Source organism: Lissotriton helveticus, chromosome 12 (genome assembly GCF_964261635.1).
Source record: "Lissotriton helveticus chromosome 12, aLisHel1.1, whole genome shotgun sequence".
In the NCBI taxonomy this organism is placed as follows: domain Eukaryota; kingdom Metazoa; phylum Chordata; class Amphibia; order Caudata; family Salamandridae; genus Lissotriton; species Lissotriton helveticus.
The window spans coordinates 685,749,950-685,774,224 of record NC_136073.1 but is presented as its reverse complement, the minus strand read 5'-3'; the positions used below and the strand labels follow the sequence as shown (position 1 = coordinate 685,774,224).

Genomic DNA, 24,275 nt, shown 5'->3' with positions numbered 1-24,275 from the left:
TAGTTTTCACCATTACTGCAGCCTTAAAGCATTTAAAAGACATTATTCGCCACTAACTTCCCCAAACATCCCTGGTGGATACTCTCCAAGTAACCTGCAAAATCATTTTTAATTTAGTGCAAGCAAAGTTCAAACTTGCCCACAAAGTTGGGTGAAGTTTGGAGACGCCACCCTTTGTAAAGAAAGATAAAGCGTCCTAACTTTCCCTAAGGTTCAACCCAGTGGCCCTCAAGAGCTGGTAGTTTCCGGGAGCAAAATGTTTTATGTAGGATACGATTCATCGTTGTGTGCTGAGACTGGAAATCCACCACCTCAAGAAAGTGGTGTGAGGTACTTTTCAAACTTTGCATTTTCTAAACTTTTTAAGTTTCGTGAAATGCACAAAGCTGCGATTCAGTCTGTTAAAATCATTTCTACAGCCAAACTTTAAATCTCATCTGATCGATCTATTTTAAAGTAGAGCTGCTAAAGTGTGCTTTAAGACATATCATTAAAAAAAATCCACACATACCTTAAAACAGAACGACTCCAATAATGAAAAAAACACATGCATCGAGTGTTTTATAACCTCTCATACTGTATACTTTTCCCTAAAAACATCAGGAGAGAATGCATACCAGCTTCCTTCTTAAATGGTGGGATTACTGTGGGCCAATCCCTTCTAAAGACATTTCGGCACTGTGCATGTACCAGCGGGAGGGAGGTGAAGGTCAAGGGGACGCCATGATGCAAGTCCAGGCTCAGGTGGAAAAAAGGAGAGGAACTGACCCAAATCATGTAGGGCGGAGGAGGAGGAGGGCACCTCCCACAGCCAGCAAACCAAGTAACATTCTCTAAGAGGTTTCCAGGCCCATCCTACCAATGTGATTATACATGGGGACAACAGTGGCTCCAGAGAAGTATACAACAAGTGCAAGCAATAGACAGAATATGTGGGTGTGACAGATAGACTCATGCTTTCTACCTTCCATTTTACATGAAGGTGGCTGTGTATCCCATGAGACTAGAAGAGGAGGTGAGGGGTGGTCCAACTTAACATGAAAAGTGGGGTGGTGAGAGAAACTTATATTTTCTACCTTCTGTTGCACAGGAAGATGAGGCAGAAGGACAACCCATTAAGTGGACTTATCCTGAACTGGATTAAAAACCTTCCCTCAAGTCTTATAAATATATATATGTACAAGAAGTGGAATGGATGACAAGCCATTTGTGTACTGCATTTATGAATTTAAATGCTTTAACTAGCATTCAGACAAGTATCTGTTCTCTAGATTGAAAAATCCTGGACCCACTGTGGCCTCCCATACCCAGGAAGTGGGAAATCAATACGAAGAGGTGGTAACACCTGCTGCTGAATTTCAAGCCCCATTGTGTGAATACTCAGAATGAGCAGAGGGAGGGGGGGGGGGTGAAGTGAACATCCAAGAACCTCAGAGTCAACCTGTGTTTCAAGTTCCAGAAGTAGTGCAAAGCCAATTTTAGGCAAACTCCGAATCCGTGGTAGTGAATCAAGAGTAATCACAACGAATCAGCCTCACATGCTGGTGGTTGATAATGCCAATCCCGGTGAAGGCACAAGTAAAGTGACCAGACATGACCGAAGGAGAGAAGAGTGCCCAAGGGATCAAGAGCCTAAGACCAAGTTTAGCTGTTGAATGGATACCACAAGTTGTCCCTGAAGAGACCGAGTCAAGTGGATTGAATGACTGCAAGGACATACAACCAGTACAGTACTCAGGAGATCAAAAAGAGCGAGGGTGCTTTGTAGGAGGTACACTGCCCCTGAGTGAACGTGATCTGATCACTTATGATCTGGGTGAGCAGAGAACTGTGCTAACTTAGTCTCTCTGACTTGTGTCCACACAGCAACAGCATTTAATCTTTTGGGTTGACCATCATTGTTGTACATACTATGCCTATGAATTTAAATTCTGTTGAACTTTGCTGAATTGAACTTTGCATTTTTTGAATTATGAAGATTCCATAGGGCCAAGACTCCAATAGAAGAGTAGGGTTGTCATACAGAAAAAGATGGCATATGGCTAGGGATGACTCACAAAGATCACTGTATATAAATCTAGTTTCATTATGGAATAACTATAAGTTCTGCTATTAGCACAAGTAGAGCGTTACATAATTTATAAGACTGCTTGCTGCTATTCTATTCAAAGCTCTGACTGTAGAGATTATGGATATGTTTACCAAAGATCAGTGTAGGTTAGTTGTAGCTGGGGTGTTTATAATTGTTATTATGCTTATGGCAGCATTACGGTTTTACATAAAGATGCTTAAGAGAGAGACTTTTCTCCTAACGTTTTTTTCTAATTTGCTGTACGAGTATACATGCACGATGAAAGCAAAGGACTGCTATGTATGCGCCCATTTGCCTGCTTCAGTAGCTGTGGGAGTTACATATCACCACATTCCTCTTTAACACTTGAAGTATTTTACTTAGTCTCTATATAGACAGGTACACTTGGAGTATTACTCAAATTAGTATTCAATACTTTCTGAAGTTCCTCTCAATAATTTGAGGCCTTGTGGGACACTGCTTAAAATAAATGGGTTCCAAGTCTAGGACTGAAGTCCTGCCACTATGTTTCATTATCTGGCATTACACATGCATTCCTTTAGAAACTACAGACCGTATAAGAGGCAAATCATTTGATTTGTTAATGACATTTGAAAACATTTGTGAGAGGTCATTACCATATTCCAGTTCTCTGGAAAAAGTCTGCCCAGGGCCTATTCAGGTAGGTTCCAGTTCCTTTCTCCGAAGCAGAGCCCTTTTGTAGAAAACACAATAAATACAACAGCAGCGATTATCAATTAGCGTACAACACAAGTACAGGTAAATCCTTCTGCAAAAAAAATTTGAGCAATACCTGGGAATTGATTGACCCAATATCCAATTTACTTGAGAAGGAAATTGAAACATTAGCACGAAACAAGAGACTTACATACCAAGCTCCTGATAGCAGGAGAGGCTGTGGGTTGCGTTACAAAGGCGACAAGGCATTTGAAGCTCCCCTGCCACAGATGGCTCTTCCTGACCTAGGAGAGGTGTGACGCCCTCTGCCCAGGACAGGCTTTGTTTCTAGGCTCAGGAGCAATGGCTCCAACCCCAGGATTCCAGAAACTTATCTCATGGTGGCAGGCTTGTGTTTACCAGTTAGGAAACCCACCAGAGGCTGGAAGTTTTTCAGGGGGCATCTCTAAGGTGCCCACTGAGTGCATTGTATAATAAATACAAATACACTGGCATCAGTGTGGGTTTATTTATTTTTTTGATAATCAAGTTTATTGAAATTTTAAAGCACAAATTCATAAAGGCATCACATTCAAGCAGAGAATCATACAGTACATACATGCATAGAGCGACAAAGATCGGCGAATCAAATAACAGGGTAAATTCATACAGAGGGTTAACCCAGAAGACAAGCAGTCCGTATCCACTCCTCAAAAGCACAGGTTGAACGATTTGCCCCATATCTTTTGAAAAAGTTCAGGGCACCCCCGGGCTTCGAAGAGGGGCTCCTCCCCAGTCCCACACCAGTCCACCTCCGCACAGTGGGGGGCTTGGTCTGGGACCAGAGTGCCGCTATGTCCAGCTTTGCCACTGCCACCGCTGTCCCGAGGAAACGCTTGTTAGCCCGAGAGCCGTCTAGGCCATCGAACACACCTAAAATCAGGCGCAAAGGGTCATGGGGAATGGTCCCAGGGCGGGTTTATTATGCTGAGAAGTTTGCTACAAAAATTCCCGGAATTCAGTGAAGCCATTATGGTGCTGTGAAGGTTGTAATGACAAACTCCCAGACCATATACTCTTTTATGGCTTTAATGCACTTACAATGTCTAAGAGTGGACTTAGACACTGTAGGGGTACAGTGCTCATGCAACCAGTGGTATAGTGCACCCAGCCAGAGGGGTGTCTTACCTATACCATAGGCAGTGGGTTGCAGGCATGGCACACAGGTATATGTGCCATGTCGACTCTTCACTTTTCTCTGCATCAAAACACGCAGCATGCAATGGCAGTGTGTGGGTGTTAAGGTACAGGACCCCTAAGGGAGGCACAATATGTGCTGCAGTCCTTAGAGGCCTTCCATGGTCACAGTGCCCTTGGTACCCATGGTACTTTTTACATAGGACTTATATGTGACCAGAGAGGTGCCAATTGGGGGTACAAAAGTACAGTTTTGGGAAAGAAGACAGGTCCTGGGAACCTGATTGGCAGGGACCCAGGACACATCAAGTCAAAGTGCATCAGGAATCTGGCAAAAATTGTGTGTGTGGGGGGGGTTACTGCAACAGAAACTCAGCTTCCTACACTGTTTCCTAAGTGCCAAGAAATGGACATAATTGAATCTCTGAAGCCAACATCCCCCTCCTGGTGCAGTCAATTTCTTCCCATTCCTACAAGCACTAGTCTTCGGTCTTAAAGCAGGGTGGGACAAGCTGATCCTGAAACCTTTTAACCTTAACACTGGTATGTACCTTTCCTACTCACAGCAGTCACGAGCAGAGCCTAGGATAGCCCCGGTTAAGCCAACAGGCCAGGCGAGTAATCTGCTTCTTACTCCTTTCTCCAAACCTTCAATGCATAGGTCCTAACAATTGACAATAAAAGAGCTACACAATGAGCAACTACTCCATTAGTAAAATCATGTACTTTTAATTAGCTTAGCCTCAATGAGATCAGGTGCCTAGGCCAAGCACATTAAGGACTTTCCATTCGTGAAACCTCAACTTGATTGTGCGTGCGGGGGCAGGGGGGACAATTAAGAAGCTGCAGATGTCCAACATGACAGTAGCCATTTTACCTTGTTTCCACAAGTGTTTGGTCAGGTTTTAGGCTGCTGAACCGGTGATGAAGGAGCAGCTCAAAATGAAACTTTCCAGTCAAACATCTTCGACTTGCAGGATTAAACTGAGGTTTGCACTTGTATTTGGCCTGAAGCCAAGTTGGGCAAAGGCGCAGATTGGGAGTGCTCCCACAGGACCACAGTGCTTGTCGTTTCATCTTATAAGCATCAATATACAAAACCATCAGGTCCAATGAAGTAGAATTCTTGATAGGAAAATGCTAATTTACTATCCCTGCCTAAAAATGTGTTTAGATGAGATTTGGATTGTACCCAGACAAAGTAATCCATATTGCATAGCTCTAAGAAGTTTAGACAGAATCAATAGCTAACGATTGGCTTCTGGTGGAATAGTACTGACCTGCAAAGGCATTTCTGAAAAGGACAACAAAGAAGTTAAGTACAAAAAAGTTGTAGTGAGTATCTGAAGGGCAGCAGTTTTAAAATACTATTTCGGTCTGTTGAAGCAAACAGCAGTCGGAATAAGCAAATTCAAAAACAAATAAGCGTGAAATGCTAAGACGGGAATAGATATGAGTGTGCAAATGTGCATTTACAGACAAGGACCATCGAATGGACTATGGTGCTTTATTTAAGCATCATTTCAGAGAACAGAGACAACTCAGATTCAAGACATCTGAAATACTAAAGAATGCATGAGACTCTTTTGTTTGAAAATGTTGTTTGTTTCTCTTCTATAACACTGTGTAGTGTAAGCAATGGGAGAGAATGCTGCCTTGCAGCACCAGGGCTGGAAGGGGGGCTATAAGCAGTGTTAGGCTGGCCCCGTGTAATACGCGGGTAGGGGGTCAGTTAAGTTTCAGGGTGACCAAGAACTGTGGATTCCAGCAGGACGCGAGCATGGTGCAATACAGCAGAATGTGCTGCAGAATAGTTTGATTTAGCATGTTGCAGAGTGCTCTGGCTTGCACTGTGGTTATGCCTGATATTCTGCCTTTGGGGGGTACTGCATAATGATGAGTGACATGATACAGACTGAGAAAAACTGCACACTGATGGGAAAGGGGACACAGCTCCATGTCTCAAGACACTGAACAGCCCATTGTTCCCAAGCTCGTTTCGTATAATTTATGCGCAGCTACAAACTTGCAAAGCTGTGGTTTTTACTTGTGCTGGGTGCCTCCTTGGTTGGACAAAGCTATTCTTCTCTACTGACCCTTAATGTGAGCACAACACGTGTCTGAAGCTGCTTTGACTTATTCTGGGCTGGTTTTGATGGTTTTAAACCAATCCATAGCTATGATGCTAAGCCTGGAAAGATAAAATGCCTTCATCATTTTGAGCCAGACCTCTGGTAAACGACTTTGCTAGATGATGATGAAAAGTGTAGTGCCTTTTTCAGCTCAACTATTTTAAAAGATTTACTGGAAGATTATAAAAAGCGTACTCTCTTTTCTATCTCAGCACATATGGACGGATGTATGACGGTAGGACGCGTACCGTCACAACGCGTGCTTTTACAACGCGTCTTTTACAACGCAAGTCGTAACCACGACTTGCGTTGGGGGCCCGGATAGTAAATAATATAATTTACTATTCCAACACCAGTCCCCGTGGATACTAGGGAAGGTGTTGGAATAGTAAATTTACTATTCTTTATCCTCTAGCGCCCTCCAGCGCAAGTCGTGGTTACGACTTGCGTTGTAATGGACGCGTTCTAAAAGTACTGCGGTGTAAAATCCGCGTGGAAAAGGATGTTCACCCTATGGACATTGAGGTAATGCTACACTTAAAGGTGTTGCTAGAGAAATACGCATTTAAGGTGGGGAGATTTAAAGTGTTGCTGGTGTTGTAGATGCGCTCCATGAGAAGGAGCAGTTCTATGGGTAAAGACTGAGAACCATCCAGACATCACTAATCCGTTTTTTTCAGTACACATTACAGTTTGATCTGTCATGGACCAGTTCGCCTTGTCCTTGCGGTCCTGACAGTCCTGCGCATCCCAGTAATGCGCTCTGTATGCCCCAACACAGACAATAACAATCACCTGTAAGTAATCCTGGCTTCCTAGGATGGTGAAGACAGTGACGGACTCGTCTCTTAGTCTGATGCTGTGTCCTTGAATGATGACATCACTAAGCGGGCAGCCTTGGAGCGCGAGCGACGAAGTCACATCGAGGCCTGTGAGAAGGCAGCCAGAGCCCACCTGCAAGGGACCCTGCAAAAGAAGAAATGAAAGAATCAAAGCACTTTTGATGAAGGGAAAACAGTCAGTTCAGCTGATGGCCTCTAGTGGTTCTGCCAGCATGTGAAATCTAGTATCCCATTCCAGCAAATCTGCCAGTTCCTGTAAGAAAACTCTTAACTCTTCCACTATAGGTTGGTAACCCCACGTAGGAAGTGCTATATAAATGTTGCAATATAATACAATACACATATCCACAACTCTGCCAGCGCAGAGCCATAGTTCTGCCAGCACAGACCCACAGCTCTGTCAGCGCAGCCCACAACTCTGCCAGCGCAAACCCACAACTCTGCCAGCGCAGACCCACAACTCTGGCAGCATAGACCCACAACTCTTGCCAGCACAGACACAACTCTGCCAGCATAGACCCACAACTCTTGCCAGCGCAGACCCACAACTCTTGCCAGCGCAGACCCACAACTCTGCCAGCACAGACCCACACTCTGCCAGCGCAGACCCACAACTCTGCCAGCGCAGACCCACAACTCTGCCAGCGCAGACCCACAACTCTGCCAGCGCAGACCCACAACTCTGCCAGCGCAGACCCACAACTCTGCCAACGCAGACCCACAACTCTGCCAGCGCAGAGCAACACTCTGCCAGCGCAGACCCACAACTCTGCCAGCGCAGACCCACAACTCTGCCAACGCAGACCCACAACTCTGCCAACGCAGACCCACAACTCTGCCAGCGCAGACCCACAACTCTGCCAGCGCAGACCCACAACTCTGCCAGCGCAGACCTACAACTCTGCCAGCGCAGACCCACAACTCTGCCAGCGCAGACCCACAACTCTGCCAGCGCAGACCCACAACTCTGCCAGCGCAGACCCACAACTCTGCCAACGCAGACCCACAACTCTGCCAACGCAGACCTACATCTCTGCCAGCGCAGACCCACAACTCTGCCAGCGCAGACCACAACTCTGCCAGCGCAGACCCACAACTCTGCCAGCGCAGACCCACAACTCTGCCAACGCAGACCCACAACTCTGCCAGCGCAGACCACAACTCTGCCAGCGCAGCTCACAACTCTGCCAGCGCAGACCCACAACTCTGCCAACGCAGACCCACAACTCTGCCAGCGCAGAGCAACACTCTGCCAGCGCAGACCCACAACTCTGCCAGCGCAGACCCACAACTCTGCCAACGCAGACCCACAACTCTGCCAACGCAGACCCACAACTCTGCCAACGCAGACCCACAACTCTGCCAGCGCAGACCCACAACTCTGCCAGCGCAGACCTACATCTCTGCCAGAGCAGACCCACAACTCTGCCAGCGCAGCCCACAACTCTGCCAACGCAGACCCACAACTCTGCCAGCGCAGACCCACAACTCTGCCAGCACAGAGACACAACTCTGCCAGCGCAGACCTACAACTATGCCAGCACAGAGACACACCTCTGCCAGCGCAGACACAACTCTGCCAGCGCAGACACAACTCTGCCAGCGCAGACCCACAACTCTGCCAGCGCAGACCCACAACTCTGCCAACGCAGACCCACAACTCTGCCAACGCAGACCCACAACTCTGCCAACGCAGACCCACAACTCTGCCAGCGCAGACCCACAACTCTGCCAGCACAGACACACAACTCTGCCAGCGCAGACCTACAACTATGCCAGCACAGAGACACACCTCTGCCAGCGCAGACACAACTCTGCCAGCGCAGACACAACTCTGCCAGCGCAGACACAACTCTGCCAGCGCAGCTCACAACTCTGCCAGCGCAGACCACAACTCTGCCAGCGCAGACCCACAACTCTGCCAGCGCAGACCCACAACTCTGCCAGCGCAGACACACCTCTGCCAGCGCAGACACAACTCTGCCAGCACAGACCAGCATTGCCTGACAATTTTCCGAGAAAAGCCTGGTCAGCTACTACCAACTGCCACAGTAAATCATGAGTCAGAGCTGGTACATGAAAAAAAGCCTACTCTTTGCTGCCTGATTTATGGAGAGGGCTGCACAGAAAATCTCTCAGACTTATAAAAAAATACGTAAAGTTCTCTCCTAGAAGCTAATAAGATTATTTGTTTATATGTTAATTTATTTTGTTTTCTCTGCTATTATCAACAGTAATGTTACATAGGTGTAGAGGATAAATTGGTATGAATCATAAGAAAAATCATCTTTCAAACTATGAAAGCCTCGATAGATGGTCATCTAATGTCACATGTGTAACCGCATACGCATCTCAGGAGGTCATTTGAAATTTGGTAAACTTTAGTCAAAAATGTCAATAGTGTAGGCAAATATTATTTTGAATTCCCCTTGGAAATTGATAAGTATTCTCAGCTTTAGTGGTGCTATTGTACTGTTGGGATACTACTGTCTTATCTATAGCTCTGTGGGCGGAGGGTGGAAGATAAATAATAGGCAACTATGTCATATGGGAGTAGAACATGTAAAATAATTTTTATAAACTTCCCAGCTTCGTGAAGTGCTAAGCTTGCATTTTAAAATAAATGAATAAAAATCATCAAAAAAGGAATCTCTGCAGAGGTAAGTACATTTCCACTACCACCCGAGTCCTGAACCACGCTGCATCTATCATTTCCAAATAGCCCAGTTAACGTGCTTGATGAAACAAGTGCCAGCGCAGGATTTCCACAAGCAGGGAAAGAGAGGTATATGGCTTGTAAGTAGGTGGCTAATATGTTTTCTGCTGCTATTCAGGGATGGGAGCCCTAAGTGTCAGAAAGAAAATAACTCCCTTCGACCAGATGTCAGGCTGGACTTTCAACTGTAGGGAACAGGAAGGGGATAATGCAAAACTATGGGGGTGAAGTTTATTATTCTCAAACAACTAGCTCAGCAGTTCCCAAACGTTTTAGAACCACGACCACTTTTTCAAACAACAAACGTTGGCAACCTACCTATCATTACAAGACATGAGGCTGGGCAATAATTGAATGTAACTAAAGCACTGTGCTATGGAGCATTGTCATTTACAGACAGCACATTGTCCATTGAAATGCCCCTCCAAATTTGCACAGACATACAGTTTTACTAATAAAAGTATATAACACACAAATGATGTGTGGAAATCGGATTTCGATGAATATTTATCATTTGTGCATCACCAAGTAAGTGCCTTGATTTGTATTGATCCTATTAAAATCTCTATTTCCGTCACACTTCAAAATTACAAAAAAAGTGGGTCATTTTTGCTTTTCATACTTCTGGATGCATAGTTTATGTACAGCTACTTGCATTTTGCTGAGTATTGCAAATAACAACATCCTACATTGGCACATAATTCACTTTCAAAACTTCTGTCACTTTGCAGTCAGAGAAAGAAAAGTAAACTCCAATCCCCATGTTAAAATAATAATGCAGAGGCGTGGTCTAGATGACAGCTGTGTAGGACGTGTTTTGCGGTCCCTCCGGCTCCGCTACGACAATCGCTTTGCTATTGCCCATTTTGCACCCTCTTCCCTGGCAGGGGGGGATGAGATTCGGACCCCAAAACACACAGGGTCCTTTGGGGGTGCACAGAGACACGGAACCACCATCCAGCACTGCGTCTCCCAGCAGAGACAGGAGAGTTGCGGCACTGGCGTAACGAAAAGTGAGGGGGCCTTCCTGCACGGTACTTAGGGGGGCCCCCTCCGGGCTCAATCAGGAGCTCTCCCGGCCAGAGTTCAGTGCTGAGGGGGCCTTTTGGAGCCAGGGGCCCCCCCGCACCGCATGGGCTGCGGGGGCCTGTGTTACGCCCCTGAGTTGCGGCCTGCGGACCTGAGAGACAAGAGGGGCGGCATCTGGCGTGCCAGCCAGGGCCCCAGCGGACATTGGTGCCGTGCATTGACCCCTGTTGTGTCTTGTGGGGGTGATAGGAGGACCCTGGTTATACGTGCTGGGGTCCCTACACTCGGGGGGCACCTAGATGATCTACAGGCCTGACACGTGGCCTAGAAATAACAGAGGCGGACACTGGATGGGCTGTTGCTGGGTCCCCGCTCCGCACCCGAATGAACGTGCGTGCGTGCGTGCTCCTGTTTATTATAGGAAGTCACATGACCTAACGTTGGACGCCGAGAGCGTCAGGAGCGTGCAATACCCCAAAACACAACATTCCTCCTAAAACATGAAAACAATAAAAACAATTGCTGAAACAGTTCAAATAGTTCACCTTGATTATGGCCTCATTGGCAGTGTCCGTATAGCAACTTTAAAACTTCCACACTGATAATATAACAAACAGGAATGTTCTTACGTGAAATAGTTTCGTAGCCGACAGGAAGGCTCAGGGTTACTTCTCAGGCTGTATTGCGACCTGTCTCGGCCTGGGACACCTTCTTCACTGTTCCCACCTGGGTATGGGGAGTCGTTGGATGCTTCATCCAGCCCCTCCTGATGTCCGGCCTCACTTGCCCTCTCTTCTACTTCACCACCAGATTCCTCACAGGAGGCGTCTCTCCACTCGTCCCCCGGACCAGCCCTGGAGTCATCCTCAGCGGTCGTGTCCTGCATCTGCTGTGGAGTGACATCTTGGGAGGGCGCCCTGGGGCTCCGCTCTCTGTGAAAGTGCTTGAAATGAGACACATTCCGGGTCACAACTTCTCGGCCTCTCATGGCGGTAATCCGGGTACCCTTCACACTGATCACCCTCCAGGGACTTCGTTCATAAGTTAGCCGGAATTTGCCACTGGTCACTCTGTTTTTCAATAGTACCACGTCCCCTCTGCAGAATTCCACTTCTGTGGCTCTTCGTCTTTGACTGACCTGGGCATAAGCCTTGCGCTTTCTGGTCGCGATTTTGTCTTCCTCTGTCACTTTCGGCATCCACCTGGGGTGATGAGGTATGGAATCTGTTGTTATTCGTCCCATGAGGCTGTGAGCCGGAGCCACCCCAGTGGTGGTGTGAGGTGTTTGTCGGTAGCTTCGAAGGAACGTGAAAATAGCCATTTCCACTGATTGCTCTTTGTCATGGGCAATTCTTATTACTTTGTTTAGAGTCCTCATGAAGCGTTCTGCTTCACCATTCGCCTGCGGCCAGCGAGGCGTGATCCGGCGGTGCCTGATTCCCAGCGAACTCAGATAAGCAGCTAGTTCCTGGCCTTGGAAGGGTGGTCCATTGTCAGTACGCAGTTCCTTCATCACTCCTTGAGCTGCTATTACCTTTTCTAATTTGGGGATCACTTCAGCTGCACTGGTGCTATTGATGATTTCAACCTCGGGGTACTTTGAGTGATCATCAATGACCACCATGGTGTGTCGTCCATCGGGGAGACTGCCAAAGTCCATGCTGACCTGTTCCCATGGCTTCTGCGGACGTGGCTCTACTCTGATTGGTGCCTCCTTCGGGACATCCCCGGTAACCTGGCAGGCCGTGCATGATTTTACCATCTTCTCCACCAATTCATCCATGAGAGGGAACCATACTTTGGCTCTCAGACGCGCCTTGGTCTTGACTATTCCTTGGTGTCCCACATGGGCCAACTGAACGACTTGTTCCGTCAAAGCCAAAGGTATGACCAGCCGGTGTCCTCTCAGTATGCACCCCGTGTTGTCTTCATTTAGTTCGTCTTTCACATGATGTAAGCTTTCCATTGTACGTTGAGCTTCAGGAGTGAGTGTCTTCCAGCTTTCTTTAACTCTGTGCCAATTTCGCTTTTGGATCGCTTCCCTGGCCCTTTGGAGGCAAGCATCCTGGATAGTGGCCTCCGCCACTTCACTGACCGAGATGGAGCGTGGACACGACCTCTCCATGATGCATCTGACATAGGCCTCTGTCTCCTCAGCCTCGTCCATCTCTTCAGGGGTTGCTGGCCTGGGATGTCGTGACAGGTAGTCAGCTGGATTTCTGGCTCCTGGTTGATACTCAATATTGCAATTGTACTCTTGAAGTTGTAGCATCCATTTTTCTATGCGAGGTGGTGGTTTCGTCGAGGTCCCTGCGAACAGGGACACCAATGGTTTGTGATCAGTAATGACAGTGAATGGTTTGCCATATAGATAGAGATGAAAATGCTTACAGCCCCAGTGTATGGCTATGGCCTCCTTTTCAATTTGAGAATACCGTTGCTCAGTGTCTGTTAATGATCTGCTCGCATATGCCACCGGCATCCAATCCAACTCATCCCGCGGTTTCTGCATTAGCACTGCACCCAGGCCTGCTGGGCCGGCATCTACAGCCACCAAGGTGAGATTGCGAGGGTCAAAGAAGGCTAGAGTGGTGTTGTCTGATAGAGCTGCCTTGATAGCCTCAAATGCCTTTTCTTGATCTGGCCCCCATATCCAGGGAGTAGAGTCTTTCGTGAGTTCTCTTAGAGGCAGTGTCAGATTAGCCAAATCTCTAATGAATCGTCCACAGTAGTTTACCATTCCTAGGAAGCTGCGAACTTCTGTGACTGTGGTGGGTGGCTGGGCCTCCTGCACATCCTTGACCTTTTCGGGGTCAGGTTGAACCCCATCTGCTGAGAAGGTGTATCCAAAGAACCCTATTTTCCGCTTTAGGAATTCGCATTTTTCTCGATGTAGGGTTAGTCCAGCCTCTCTTAGCCTCCGAAGTACTTGTGCCAGTCTTTGGTTGTGCTCTCCAATGGTCCTCGCGTGAATCATGATGTCATCACTTACGTTGATGGCCCCAGGTATGTTAGCGATCAGTTCCTGGATCACATTTTGAAACACTTCAGCCGCACTGGATATTCCAAAACTGAGTCTGGTGTACCTTCGTAGGCCTATGTGTGTGGAGAATGTCGTGATGTTCCTCGACTCCTGGTCCAGCACCAGCTGATGATACCCTGACTGAAGGTCCAGTTTGGAGAACCAACAGGCTCCCGCCATTTCCCCAATGAGATCATCGATTGTGGGCGTGATGTGGCGTTCCCTCTTGATGGCAACATTCGGAAGGCGCATGTCCACGCAGATCCTAACGGCTCCTGGTTGTTTTGGCTTCCTGGTGACCACGATGGGTGATACCCAGGGGGTGGGGCCTGTGACTTTTTCAATGATGCCCGCAGCTTCTAGTTTCCTGAGTTCTTCTTCCACTAGAGGCCTCAAATGGAATGCTATGCGGCGGTGGCGCAGTGCAACTGGTTGCACTGTCGGGTCCACATGGAGGTGTATTTCACGACCTGTGAATCTCCCTATGCCTTGGAAGATATCAGAGAAGTCCATTAGAAGGTGTTGCACCGACTCCTCATGGACACCAAACGCAAAGGTCACAACGCCTAGGTCTTCGGCCGCTCGACACCCCAGTAGCATGCCTTGCCCATCTTCCGAGACAAACACATTAGCTCTGATGGTTCTGTCCCCATGAGTGATGGATGTCCTGAATTTTCCCCTAATTCTGAGGGGCGTGTCCTGACCATACGCAAAAACCCTGATTGGAGATGGGTGAAGCTGTGGGGGTCGACTCATTGTCCTGTACAGATCAACACTCATGAGATTGATGGTAGCCCCTGTGTCTACCACAGCCATCACGTCTTGCTCCGCCACTTTTAATGAGCACTGTGGAAGGGGCCTGGTCCGACGCGCAGCCGCTCCTATCATGTGAACCTTGTGCACAGTCCTTTCTTCCTCCTCGTCATCGTCCATGTCACTTTGATTCCGCTCACCTTCCGGTATTGCGTTCACTGCTTGTCGTGGCTTTCGAAACTTTTTCGAGCGGCATACTTTTTCAAAGTGATTGAGCTTGCCGCATCCGGAGCAACGCTTCCCTCGAGCAGGACATTCCGGCGCCGGATGATTCGGGCCTCCACAGTACCCACACGGGAAACCAGACGGGCCGGCCTGAGATCTCGCCGGTTTCTTGGTCCATTTGGCCTGCGGTTGCACTTGCAGCTTGTTGACCGGTTCAGCTTTGACTGGTGCTTGTAACGCTGCTTCCATGTGGGCAGCCCGTGCCTTAGACAGTTCCTTGGTGCGGCCAAGGGTCAGTATGTCAGCTAGCGGCTTGCCCGACTCTTCCAGAATTCTTTCCCTCAGCTTGGCTGAAGCGCAACCTTGAATGATTTGGCCCCTTATTTCCTCTGTGGTATCCGCAAATCCACATGACTGCGCCAGCCGCTTGAGCCTGGTGTGGTACGTGTCAAGCGGCTCCTCAGGTAGTTGCCGCGCCTGCCGGAATACAAAGCGTTCATAGTCTTGGTTGGCCATAGGTTCAAAATGAGCGTTCAGGGCATTGATTAGTGTGTGGTGAGTTTTGGGAGTGGCCTCTACAAGTGTCCTGGCAATGGAGTGCACATCCTTGCCACCTAGATGAAGCACCATGGCCCGTTTCTGTTCCTTATGAACTTTCGTGGCTTCAAAGAACACCAACAGCCTGTCCACCCATTCCTTCCACTTAGGGGCCAATGACGACGGCGAACCCTCCACAACAAACGGTTCAATAGGCGGAATGGTGGCCATCATGTGGCTGGCACAGGAGGGCACTCCCCGTGTCGTCCGCGGGATGCGTGGGGGAGGACAGGGCGTGGCAAGATAAGCGCGCTTCACGCACCAACCGGGAGGCCGAGTGCGGCGCCGATCCAGGGGCGTGGCGAGATAAGCGCGCTTCACGCACCGACCGGGAGGCCGAGTGCGGCGCTGATCCAGGAGGACCGTGCCCCCACCAAAGGAATACAGGCCGCAGGAAGAGGACGCGCGCGCCTGGCAGCGCTCCAAGACAGAGCGGGGGCACCGGGGGCCCGAGGAGGGGGCGGCGATCCAGCTCACCTGCACACCCGATCAGCAAGACTCCGCGTTCCGGTGCACGCACAGCGTGCAGGCGGTCGTGTGGCACGAGCACCGCGAGCAGAGACACACACTCGCGGCCGCCGCACAGCAGGGCTGGCACCACCCACACGTGGCGAAGGCCCGATCAACCACCCTCGTCGCCAGTTGTTGTGTCTTGCGGGGGTGATAGGACGACCCTGGTTATACGTGCTGGGGTCCCTACACTCGGGGGGCACCTAGATGATCTACAGACCTGACACGTGGCCTAGAAATAACAGAGGCGGACACTGGATGGGCTGTTGCTGGGTCCCCGCTCCGCACCCGAATGAACGTGCGTGCGTGCGTGCTCCTGTTTATTATAGGAAGTCACATGACCTAACGTTGGACGCCGAGAGCGTCAGGAGCGTGGAATACCCCAGAACACAACAACCCCCTAGCCTGTATGCAGAATCCCGCTCTGCGGCTCGCAGCAGTCAGAGTCGAACGAAGCCCAGGATCAACCGAGGCAAGAGTCCGGAGGATCTGGTGACCACCGACCGGGATCACTCTGCCTGGTGAGGAGGCGCTGCAGCTCAGGTGGGCCTGACACGAGGGGAGTGTAGCTTCCAGGGTGCCACGGTCGAGGTGGGGTTTCCCCGGTGCCCATGGTCAAGAGACCTCGGGGGAAAAGAGCGGAGCAGCCTGCGGGCACCTGGGAGCATCTCTGCTGGGGCCATGTGGCAAACGAGGAGGCCCGGAATCTGACCCACTGGTGCCACGGAGCCGGTGCACCGGCAGAATAGCTCGGGCTACACTCGCTAACGTTGGGAGGCTCCGTTATGTTATTTGTATTTGTAGCGCACACAGATACTTAGATAAAGAGGAAAGTTTCCAGATTTTTTTTTTAAAGAATGGGGTCCTGAATGCTAAGAAGAGCAAGAGGCAGCGAATTCCATGCCAAAGCAAGGAACTGCCACCCATCCTTTGCAGTCGGAAGCAGGGGACATGAGCCAAGAGTTGAGAAGCAGAGCGCAGTTGTCTCGAAGGAGTGTAGAAAGTAAAGCGCTTTCGCAAATGAATTGGGCCTGAGGCATGCAGGGCACGGTGTGCTATGACTAGAGCTTTGGACTTAACTTGTTCTGCTACGGGCAGCCACTGAAGTGCGCGCAGATGTTGTCATGCGCTGCTTTTGATAGGGATGTTAAAAAGAAGCCTGGCCGCCGCGTTTTGGACTACTTGTAGTTTATTAAGCAGGTAGCCCGGGAGGTCAAGCTACAGGGCAATGGCATAATCAATTTGTGATAAAATAAGGGCTCAGTGACTGTTTCTTTAGCAGCCCTGGGAAGAAGTGGAAGACAGTTCCTAAGGGTTTTGAGTAACCTGAAAAAGTTCCCGGCTAGCTTCTTGATCTGGGTTGAGAACAAAAGATTCTCCTCAAACCAGATCCCCAGATTCTTTGTGGGTTGCCCTGTTGAGGCTGGCATACAGAAATCAGGCGGCCAGAGTGTTTCTCTGAACTGAGGGGGGAAGCTTCCATAAAGGAGGATTTCAGATTTCTTCTCATTGCATTTAAGTTGGGCAGAGGCCAGCCAATGAAAAAATGTGGTCAGGCATTTTTTGGCGGAGGAGGTGGAACACTAATTTTTTTCCCATGTGAACAAGAGCTGGGTATCGTCAGCATAAGCAATAATTTTGGCCTCCAGATCCTCCGCCAATAGAACCAAAGGAGTAACACAGATGTTGAAAAGGAGGGGGTTCAAAGAGGACCCTTGAGGGACCCCCGGAGACACCATCTGTGGTGAAGAAGCAAACGAGGGAAGCCATACCTGTTTCACCAGGCCCTTCAAAAAATATTTAAGCCCGTCCCAAGCAATACCCGATATGCCAATGTCAGCAAGGTGGGTGAGCAGTCCGTGGCTCTGCTGCTGGTCCCGTAGAAGGCGACGGCCTTAAGGGCTTGCTGGTGAGTGTGAGGAGCGAGATCTACCGAAGCAACCCGAGAGCCTCCTATAGCGCATAGTGCAGACGACCTACCGAAAGTGCTTGGGGAAGCTGGAGTGAGGGTTGTGAACCTGGGGCTCGGTGGACAGACTGAGTAACGGTGGCCTTATTCACGAATTGCCCATCATAGCAAGACTGCCTCGTGGCCTCGGTCCACTCCTGAAGGATCAAATCTCCTGGACAACATTGAGCCCTTGAAAGGCTGTACGTAGGGCGTACCGTGATAAGGTGGGGCTGCCAGGAGAGTTAGCCAGAGAGGGACTGCCGGTCTTGGGAAGAGGGCCCTGAGAGCCATGCGCCTGATCTAACAGCAGAGAGTAGAGTCTGGCCTTGGCCACTGCAGTCTAGAAGTGAGCTAGCGGATCTTGGGCACAAGCGGTGGAAGGTCCTGGGTCTAACGCTACACCGAGGAGGCCGGTGTTGAGCGCCCGGCTGAAAAAAGATCATTCCGTCAAAGAAATGCTCCTGAAGCATTCCACGCAAGGGGCCGCTACCCCTGTAGGCCAAGAGGAAGAGGGACCCCCTGGGGCCCAGGACAGGGCTGATACCCCAGCGACGAAGGCCTTCATGACCGCTCTTTTCACAACCTTGTGCAAAGATCTACAGGCACTTAAGGGGCAACTTGCTGCTGACCTTAGAGAAGTTAGAAGGGATGTCGAATAGATTGGTGACCGAGTGGCGACACGAAAATGGACGCAACGAGGAGATAGAAATGATGCAGCAGGAGATCCTCAGACTTAAGGAACAGCACATTGAACTCCAGGGGCACGCGGAGGATCTGGAAAACCGATCGTGTTGCAACAACGTGCGCATTTGAGGAGTGAAATCGGGTGCAGACCACACAACAGAGATCCAGATCGACAGGGTCCACCGAGTAGGGGTGCCGTGAAGGGGGCGACCCCGCCTCCAGACATCTTGGCATGTGTACACAACTTCCAGCTGAAGGAGCTAATCATCAATAGGGCAAGAGATGCACATACCCTGCAATTCTGTGGTCACTCCCTGGCGCTCTTCCAGGACTTGGCGGCCACCACCTTATTTAAAATAAGGGAATTCTGCCTGAATACGCTACATTTGAGAGAAAAGGGAATTGCTTAAGCGTGGGGACATCCATTCCGCATCATCTTCCGCCACTAGGGCAAGTTGCACCAGATTAGATCGCTTCAAGAGGCTAGAGAAGTTCTGGGTATGGAGGCGCTTGTCTCCCTGGAGGTGCAGCACAAGTCCCCTGAAGGAACTCAACGCAAACAATCCCGCTGGCAGACGGTGGGAGGGCCTTCCTCCGCCCACAAACCAGACACGCCACCCATCGCGAAAGAAAGACAAGTGGTTATCTTATCATTGACCACCAGCCTGGTCCATTCGTCCCCCATCTGAATGCATGGTGAATGCACGTTGAGTATGTCATTGTGGCGGAGTCGGAGACCGCCCTTGCTCACTGTATAAGGTCCGCCTGGGGCTGCTGCCCCTTTACTTACATCTACTGGACGAACTTTTGTCACTAGTGAACTCTTGCTGTGGCTCCCTCTTATTAGTGGAGGGAGTTTCTAATGTTCATATATTTGGGGTTTATTTATGTTGGGGTACCCTGCACCGATCCTCACGAAACCTGCACTCGATGGTCACTCCTTTACACTCTCAATTGTGCCCCCTCTCACTTCTTAAATCCTGAGGCCACCGCCCTGCTTTTCTTAACACTTTCTGCATTACATGGGTAGGGATCTCAAGGTTGTTAGCCTCAATGTGAGAGGCCTTAACCACCAGGTAAAGCGCTCCGCCATCCTCTCTCTGTTGGAACACTCTGAAGGGGATGTCTGTATGCTGCAGAAAACCCACCTGCTGTCTAGGGACAAGGCCCGCTTGCGTTCCCGCCGATTTCCCCACCAATATTGGTCTTCAAGCACTACGAAGAAAAATGGGGTGGCAATTCTACTAGGGGCAAAATTCGAAAGGAAGGTCCTCTCTACTCTATACGAGGTGAAGGATAGGGTTCTGGCACTTAGGCTCCAATGGGGTTCCATCCTTTTCACGCTGATTAACATCTATTCACCAAACACACACCAAGAGCCCTTCCTTATTAGACACGTCTCTGAGGGCCTGGCATCGCAGCTGCGATTCTGGTGGGATGTGAGCTTAATTTGGTTATGGACAACGTCAAGGACCGCTCCTGTCAGAGTCTTGCGCAAATAGGGACGCTCTACCCGGATGGTAAGCAATGGCTCACAGATAATGGGCTATACAACATTTGGTGGCAATGCCACCCCGAACGCCGGGACTACACCCACTACTCTGCTGCCCATAAATCTAACGCGCAACTTGACCACTTCTTAGTCTCTACTGCTTTGTTGCCAAGGGTACGGGAAGCCTCTATAGAGCTGCGATCCCTGTCGGATCACACATTGATCACAATCACACTTCAGCCAGATGCGAACACCCAAGTACATATGTGGTGGCACTTGCGGGAGAGTCTGTTACAATCTCCTAGCATAGTTCAGGGACTACGCACAAAGATAACAGATTACCTACAACACAATGACAACGGGGATACGCGGCTATCAGTGATTTGAGAGGCGCTTAAATTGGTGGTCAGAGGGGAACTTATAGCGGTCTCCTCTGCGGAGAACAGGAAGAAACATGAAATACGGAAGAGCATTGAGCAGGAGGTGAGTGAGCTAGAGGTCATACATAAGTGCACCGGTGCCCCGAGGATGCGGAGAGACTATCAGCCTTATTCATCAACGGGCCGTTTTGCGAGCCCCTAATAGCGAATCGCTATTAAGGACTCGCAAAACGGTATTCATGTAGGAATTGCTAAATAAATAGAGATTCCTACACATTCCTTATTTGCGAGTAGCAAATTGCTAATCGCAAATAAGGAATAACTCCCCATTCATTCCTATGGGCCAATAACCTACTTGGGCATTCTTCATGCTTCCACGCTGTCGCAGACGTTGGGGTTGAACTACTCGGCATTGGTGGATCAAACGATGATGGCTCTAGACCGGAGATCGGAGCTTAAACTGGCTTGGTTGGGGCGCATCGCAGCAGTGAAAATGACGGTACTGCCGAGGATTCTGTAAACCTTCCAGACTCTACCCTTGGTTCCTCCCCCGAAAGCAATGCGTGCTCTGCAGCTTGCGATCAAATACATTTATCTGGGATGGGAAGAAGCACAACTACCCATGTCCCAAATGACGCGGCCCAAACGAGAGGGTGGGGAGGGCCTCCCACTGGTGCATAGATATCTTCAGGCCTCACACCTCCGATATATTGTGGAGTGGAATCGCCCGCTCGCCGAAAAACACTGGACCTTCATGAACCAGGCAGTGGCTGGTGCAAATATATGGAGGGAGGCCTGGCTACCGCGTAAAATGAGGGCCTGGGGTCTCTACTCTTCACCAATTAGGGCAGCGATGCTAAAAGTTTGGGATGCCTTAGCGCTAAAAAGGGACGTGATGACATTTCCCTCACCGCTAACCCCAATAGTGGATAACCCGGACTTTCCACCAGGCTGTAAATCAGAAATCTTCCAGAAATGGAGGGAGACGGCTGCAAACGGGTTGGCTCGCTGTTTGATGAGGCTGGCATAATTCCCTTTTCACAACTGCGTGTAGATTACGATTTACCCAAGCCTGATGAATTTCATTATCTCCAACTGCGGCACTGGGTCACCTCACCGTCCTACCTGTCGCAGGCCTCACGACGGCTAACCCCGTTTGAGAAATGGCTAATAAGCAAAAAAGACGATAAACACTTGATATCAGAACTGTACACAATGCTGGCTGCGGGACAGAAAGAGGGGCGCACTAAGGGTCAGTTACGCTGGGAGGAAGAGTTGGGAAGGGCCCTCTCAGACAAGGAATGGGCAAACATTTACTATAGAAAACATCACACAGCCCATAATATCGCAGGATCAGAGTCAGCTTACAAGGTCTCCTCCTATTGGTACCTCACACCGGCTTGCATCCACAGGTGGGACAAAAACCACATGGAGAAATGTTGGAGAAGCTGCTGGCTTGCCGGCTCGCTGGTGCATTTACTATGGCACTGCCAGCGACTGGGGCACTTCTGGGAAAGGGGTACTACATGACATAGACACAGCTTTTGAGATGGAGATCCCACGTTTTCCTGCATACATGCCACTAGGCCGCTCTAACGCTCTGACTTTTCCTCTGCGTTCACTGAGGGGCAGGCAAATAGCGTTGGCATTACAGGCAGCACGGCAGGCGATAATGGTGCACTGGGGTTCGACGACAGTACTGGACCACACAGCTTGGCTTCATGGACTGTGGCTGACTCTGGCTATGGAATGCCTTTCGCTGGTCCAAGACCATAAGGGCTAAACTTACACAGACCTATGGGCCCCTTTCATACAATTGTTTTCTAAAGAATTCAGGGAGGTGATATGCCCCAAGTATATCCAAATATTGCATTTGATCCATGAGGCGGAGGAGGTGAGGGTGCCCCGTAGGCAATGAGACAAAGCCTAGGCAGCGCTGGATAGCTGAGCGTAAACAATATTGCAAAGACCATGCTTATTATCAGTGCAGGATCCCCTTTCTTTTTCTTTGGTTTCTTAGGGTGGGAGGGGTCTGTTTTTCCATCTTGTGTTTCTACTGTCTGTTTTTTTTGTAAATAGTTATACTTATGCAATCCAGAAAACGCTGCCAGCCTCCGGGTTGTAGGCATTGAGGCTGTGTATTTTGGATTCACATACAAACTCCGCGCTGCCGGCCAAAGTGGTTGTAGGCACACAGCTGTGTACTGCTGCAGGATTGTCTTTCAAAACGAATAAAAAGATTTGTTCCATAAAAGAATGATGCAGTCTGACATTTTACATCTGTCTTTGAATCACTGGCAAACGTGACAAGTTAAACACAAAAGTTAAAGCCATCTTTTTGTATTACTATGACTTTCGCGCCCCACCCACAGTTTGGGAAACATTGCCCTGGATCAATGATTTCAAAGTGTGCTTCTTGTCCAATGATAATCAACCTTAAGGCAAAGTGGTTTGTAAAAGCCATCAGCACTCATTACCATGTTACATATCATGCATTTGTTTTTATCTGACACATGTATTGAAACTTGAAAGTATATGGAAAGCAGAACTACATAATTATACTGTACGTGACGGTAAACTACACATTTCTCAGCCTTCTCTTTGGATGAAATATGTAATGCACAGGGTTAATGTACTTTTCACAAATTAAGGCATCTAAATCATCAACAGTTATCACACATGTCTAGTAAAATATGGGTTCTGATGATGGTGGTATCCCAGTCCATAACAGGTTGACTCGACTGTCAGTTCGCCCCAATCACTTTATCTTTATACTTTATTGCCTTGCTTTCTACTAATGCGGTTCTGCTGGTTTACCTGCAGGTGGCAGTGTTGCACCACGCTGTTGCTTCCCACTGTGACGGTCCCTTCCAAGACGCTGTTGGTGATGGAGCAGCCGTCTGCCAGAACCTGTGGATGCTAAGCACGAGAGGAGAGAAAAAGACACGGTACTGGTCATTCCCAGTGGTCGAAGTGGGGAAAAAAAAGTAGGGGAACTGTGGTTGGAGAATCAGGGGGCGGGAATAACCGAAGATTGAATCAGTGGGCGGAGTCAGGGGTGTGGCTAGAAATAACAAACCATACCAATTTTTAGTACGTTTAACATTTCACTGACCAGTTACAGCGTATAACGTTATTTAATTAAAACAATGGATAAACATGTTTATTTGAGGTTTAATTCAGGAAGAAGCAAACACTCGTAGGGAATACAGGTTTATGTAAAGCATGTGAAATATAAGCAGGAACAACATGTTACCTTAATGCTTTTACTCTCATTGTTCAGAAATCCATGATTAATTTTTGTCTCAAACATTGAGGTCATGAATACAGGGCTCCTCCTGTACACATGTGTTAAGCAGGGCTCAGAAGAGAAAGGGACTCTTCAGGAGAATCTAGACTCTCGGAAACCCACAAAGGCTCCTTCATATTCATGTCAGCCAGCTAGCTGCTGAATCATAATATAGCAAAAAAAAACAACAGGTGGACAGAATGCACAACAATATCATACATTCACCCCAGTACGGAGATCAGGGCCTAAATCCATTGTTTCTTTGCTCACCATGCCAATCCAGTTTGCAGCTAGCCATATGCAAATCAGTCTTGATCCTGCACCCAATGGGAAAAGTTCAGCCCGAACTGCCAGGCCAGGTCCTCCCTGGACTGGAAACAAGCATCCTAGGACTGGGTTCGGGCTTTCAGCCCTCATCAGCCAGGATAGCTTGACTCCAGTGGTATGGAGAGCACGGGGCTCATGTCTGAGCATACCTTTCCCACTCGTGGTGACAAATGCAAAAAGAACAATTGATGGACAGAATGCAGGACAATGTCATACATTCACCCCAGTAAAGAGATCTAGGCCTAAATCCATTGTTTTTTTGCTCACCATGCCATTCCAGTTTGGACCCAGCCATATGCAAATCAGTCTTGATCCTGCGCCCAATGGGAACAGTCCAGCCCGAACTGCCAGGCTATATGTATTCAAGTGTCCTTTCATTC

General features: G+C 49.0%; 1 protein-coding gene across 2 annotated transcripts in view; it reads right to left on the bottom strand.

Annotated features, from left to right (window-relative positions):
• The window catches only part of FCSK (fucose kinase), a 1,128,763-nt gene that overhangs the window by 158,633 nt on the left and 945,855 nt on the right, over positions 1-24,275 (bottom strand). For both annotated transcript variants that reach the window (XM_078671586.1, XM_078671587.1), the window contains exons 12-14: positions 23,097-23,198; positions 6,874-7,044; positions 2,710-2,786 (exon numbers count right to left, since the gene is read on the bottom strand). In XM_078671586.1, the coding sequence (XP_078527712.1) occupies positions 2,710-2,786; positions 6,874-7,044; positions 23,097-23,198 (350 nt within the window). The remainder of the gene's footprint in view (positions 1-2,709; positions 2,787-6,873; positions 7,045-23,096; positions 23,199-24,275) is intronic.